Consider the following 4,219-nt stretch of genomic DNA (forward strand, 5'->3'; position numbering starts at 1 on the left):
CCCTCCTGTTCCTCTCAATAGCTTCTGACTTTGGGTTTGTTTTGGTTTTTTTCTTTTTTAGCCAAATTCAGCACTCGGGAGCCCCTGTTTCGCTGAAAAACAGTAAAACAAGCGCTCCGGTTAAGGGGGTGATGTAGTTTGACTTTATTTACACTTTTAAGCTTAGATAGGCTACCTAAGAACGCACCAATTGCAAGGAGAACTTGTGAACGCCTAACCTGCATTCCTAACGGATGCGCTTAAACGGGGTTTTAAAACGGGGCTACTGGAATTATTTCTTTCTAGGTGTTCAGTTGCTCACACCTGCTGAATCGGCTGTAAAATGTCACTTAATCAAGCGTGAGTTCTATTTAATTTGGCTTCAGTATAACACCGTTTTCTGAACTGTGTTAGGCAGTATTCAAGACTTAAATTTAGACCTGTGTTCGTTAATATTGAGCTGAATGTCACATGTAAGTTTCCATCCTCTCTATTTTTTTTCCTTCTAAAGGGGATATAATTTGCCATCATCATAGTCTAATTATGTAGATCATCCCAACAAGGTCAGTAATGCTACTCAGCATTTCTCATTACTGAAAATTCTCACTTCCCGCTAATTACAGGAATCTTATGAGGAGTCAAGAGCTTTTTTTTATTTTCACACTCTGCCTTTGACGTTCCTTCAGCGTTTTCACAGAAGAGCTAATTCAGACTTGCACCCTGTCTGCATCCTTTTTCTGATGTTAACTACCTTCTTGAGGTGGCTGGCCTCTAGCTGACAATCTGCTGATAATCTCTCTTCTTTCCTAAGGAGAGATGGTCAAGTGCTCCATGTAATCAAACCCTTTATCATTATGTCAGCTGTATCCCCAGCTGTCAGTCTTTAAAATTTTATATATAAAATATAGATATAAAATTCGATACCTTCCTTTACTTGGACTATAGGACTATAAGATCTCTAAAGTACACCTGGGTTGAAATTGGAGCCTTGCAGTCCTGCCCAATCTTGCAGTTATGTCTCTTAATTAGGACAAAGAAAGGCAGCATAACTTCCCATGGGTAAGTTTTCTGCCTGTGCTTTTGAAAGTTGTTACAAAGTGGTTCTGAACACTTAGGAACACTGAAAATCTTTTCACCAAGTGAGCAACCTTCAAACTGAGTAGCCCCATCTAATCCATCCTCAGTGGCTTTCTCTTTCCTCCAGAGACAGCTGATAGCACCTTCTTTGAGTATCTGATAACCTGATACTTCTAACGGGGTTGAATTCCTTTTTTGCTTTCTGGCCCAAGTTTCCAGTCTGTTTCTTTGGTTTCTGCTTTCCCTGGTTTGCTAATAAGGGATTCTCCTTCTTGTAGTATCCCTGGCGTTGATTTCTAGAACTAATTTTCAAAAAGGTTCTCGTGAAAGGAATGCTGAAACCTTGTTTCAGAGCATTGACTGCTCTCTTCACTTTAGCTGCTGACTTGCACTTGATCCAAAATACTGGAGATACTTCAGGCACCTCAGAGTAATTGTTCTGTAATCCTCTGCGCCTGCCAGCTGGTTTAGGTATGTTTCTATCACAAGAAAAGAGCAATGCTCTCTAAACCGCGAGCTTTTTATCTTCTTGGCAATTAACTTGAGTGTCACTGCTTCACCCCTTCCCTTCCACCCTGCCAGTAACTGGCTTTCACCAGACCCTTTGGTGATCTCAGCAGAACCGAGACAGCAAAAAGCAAACTACAGAAATCCTATTTTAAACTCTGGGGTTTGGTTGGTTTTTTTTTTTGCTAGTCCAGCTCAAGGAACTGGCCTCCTCTGGGTCACTCAAGTGTCAGCCCTAACATAAGGGTGGGGGTGCACTGACAGTAACTCCAATTTAGATTATTTTAGGCTAAACTGGATCTCTTCCTTAAGAGGAATCCCACTTCTATCCACTAAATTAAATCCAATGAAACTTCAAACCCAGACTGAACAAAAAACTAGGGTCTGTTGAGCTGTGTATCGGAAGACACGGGCTTAAACTGTAGGACCACATTCGCGGTGTACAAAATTGCTATTCCCTAGCCCTAAGGTAGCAGGTCGTCTCCTAACCAGTTAAGCCAGCAGCTTTTACTTCCCTCCTTCTGGTTCTGATGCTTACCTGAGCACCAAGTTGGCTCAACTTGCTAATCTGGCAAAAAACTAACCGGGTTCCAAAGAAAAAGGTGCTAACAGGTTCCTGCTTGTTCAGGGAGTTTAACAGGCTCAGTGGGGCACCTGCCGCAGCAGCTTGTGGCCGGGTCACTGAGGAGATGGAGGGGAAGCAGGTCCTGTCCTTCCCTCGCAGTGTCTGGGGGTGAGGACCAGACGCTTCAGAACACATCATCTCACTTCCAGTAATCAAAATATTTTTGTAATCTGGAACAAATCAAAGTTCAGTTTCTTGTTTCAAGTGAAAGAATGTCAGTGTTCTAAAGGGAATGATCAATTTCTAAAAATCTCAAATTTTTCAAGTAATTAAGAAACCTTTTCCAGCACAATTTCACTGGTATATATTAATTATCCATCTTTTTCACATGACATCTTCAGGAAATCATCGTTCTTGTCACCCCTGCTTTTTATACTTGCAGTGAAAGGCTTCTGGCAGATGCAGTGGTAAAAGCCTTCCAGTTAGGAATATAAAAACTAACTTTTATGACTGTAGGGGCAGATGCACGTGTCCTTGTTTTTCTTTTGTCGTGACTACACAGAAGTTTAAATATCCTACCATGCCAAGAAACCTAAACAGTGTTCCTGTTGGCCAGTGTCTGTGTACTTTAGATACCTGCCAGAAAGCAAACATCCGTAGCTTTTAGCAGTTATTAGATTGTGGCTTGACAGAAAGTGGTAGTCGCATGTACTGGCTCAGGGTCTTTCAGATGGCTTGTTACTCGTGCTTGTTAGTTGGTTTACATATTTTTGTTGTAGAGAGAGAATTGTTAGGTTTATTTTCAAGTGTTAACTGTGAGTGCCTCATAGTTAAGAGGAGGAAAATGGATCTAAACATCTTCTTAGTGTACAAAAATTCCCCAAGTCTGACAGCTCATTTAGGATTAAAGCATAATTTGTTTCATGGAACAAATCTAGATTAAGGCAGTTTACAGAACTGACTTAAGGCACTTAAAATGAATGGTGGCCAGGACCAAACCAGAGTGCTTCACTGAGGATGGTAACTGTAAAAGAAATGCTAGTGAATGGCATGTAGGTGAGGCCAGAGAGCACGAACACGAAATTAGTCTCCTCAAAGGAATAGGGTTGTGCGGTGACAAGTGACATCTTTTGATGCCTTCCCCCCCCCCCCCCCTTTTTTTTTCTTGTTAGGTCGTTGCTGACAGCGAAAGACTCCCTCTCAAAGCTGTTTAAATGAGAATGTCCCTGGCGCAAAGAGTACTACTGACATGGCTTTTCACGTTACTCTTCCTGATCATGCTGGTGCTAAAGTTGGATGAGAAAGCACCATGGAACTGGTTCCTCATTTTTATTCCAGTCTGGATATTTGATACTATTCTTCTAGTTATGTTAATTGTAAAAATGGCTGGACGGTGCAAGTCTGGCTTCGACCCTCGCAACGGCTCCCAAAACATCAAGAAAAAAGCCTGGTATCTCATTGCAATGCTGCTTAAGTTAGCCTTCTGCCTCGCCCTCTGCGCTAAACTGCAACAATTTACTACAATGAAACTAGCCTATGTATTTATCCCTTTGTGGGCCTTGCTTATCGGGGGTATGGTTGAACTTGGATACAATATCTTCTATGTGCGAAGAGACTAAGCTATACTATGTGGTTTTCAACACTGAGATTGGTACCAAACTACTGGATTATTATAGTTTTGCCACAAACTTCATCTTCAAATTAGAAGGCCAAATAAGGAATCGGTCAAACGGGAGACTTCATCTAAACCAGGCTGAAGACTGAAAGTAGCCCTGTTCCATTTTTTATTTTAAAACTGCCCTGTATGCTCTTGTAAATAAAAGTATTTGTTCAACGTAAGCTGTTCAAAGATGGTTATCATGTTGTTTGTTACATGGAATAAGATAGAGGCTCTTTGCTTGCAGGTAGAATGTCTTCTGAAAGGAACCACAACTGTTCTACCCCAGAGTGTTCAGCACATTGGGTAAGCCTTGGAAAGGGGACTTAAGTTTTCTACTCCTGACGCCATCACTCAAGAAATAACTGGTTAACAGTAGTAATTTCTGTAACACGCTAAATTCACTTTAAGAATCAGTAACAATTGATAGCTGC

At 41.3% G+C, this 4,219-nt stretch overlaps 1 protein-coding gene across 1 annotated transcript; it reads left to right on the forward strand.

Moving 5' to 3' along the window:
• The first annotated feature begins 15 nt into the window (after positions 1–15).
• Positions 16–3,922, forward strand: TMEM60 (transmembrane protein 60). The gene is made up of 2 exons (XM_009641374.2): positions 16–1,527; positions 3,301–3,922. Exon 2 carries the CDS (start codon positions 3,343–3,345, stop codon positions 3,745–3,747), a length of 405 nt encoding a protein of 134 aa, XP_009639669.1. The 5' UTR covers positions 16–1,527; positions 3,301–3,342; the 3' UTR covers positions 3,748–3,922.
• Positions 3,923–4,219: the final 297 nt, after the last annotated feature.

The sequence above is a fragment of the Egretta garzetta genome, unplaced genomic scaffold, assembly GCF_000687185.1.
Source record: "Egretta garzetta isolate BGI_Z169 unplaced genomic scaffold, ASM68718v1 scaffold156, whole genome shotgun sequence".
NCBI classification, from domain to species: domain Eukaryota; kingdom Metazoa; phylum Chordata; class Aves; order Pelecaniformes; family Ardeidae; genus Egretta; species Egretta garzetta.

Bases quoted from the DNA above. Each gene is read 5' to 3' on its own strand.
- TMEM60 (XM_009641374.2), top strand. From the start codon at position 3,343: ATGAGAATGTCCCTGGCGCAAAGAGTACTACTGACATGGCTTTTCACG.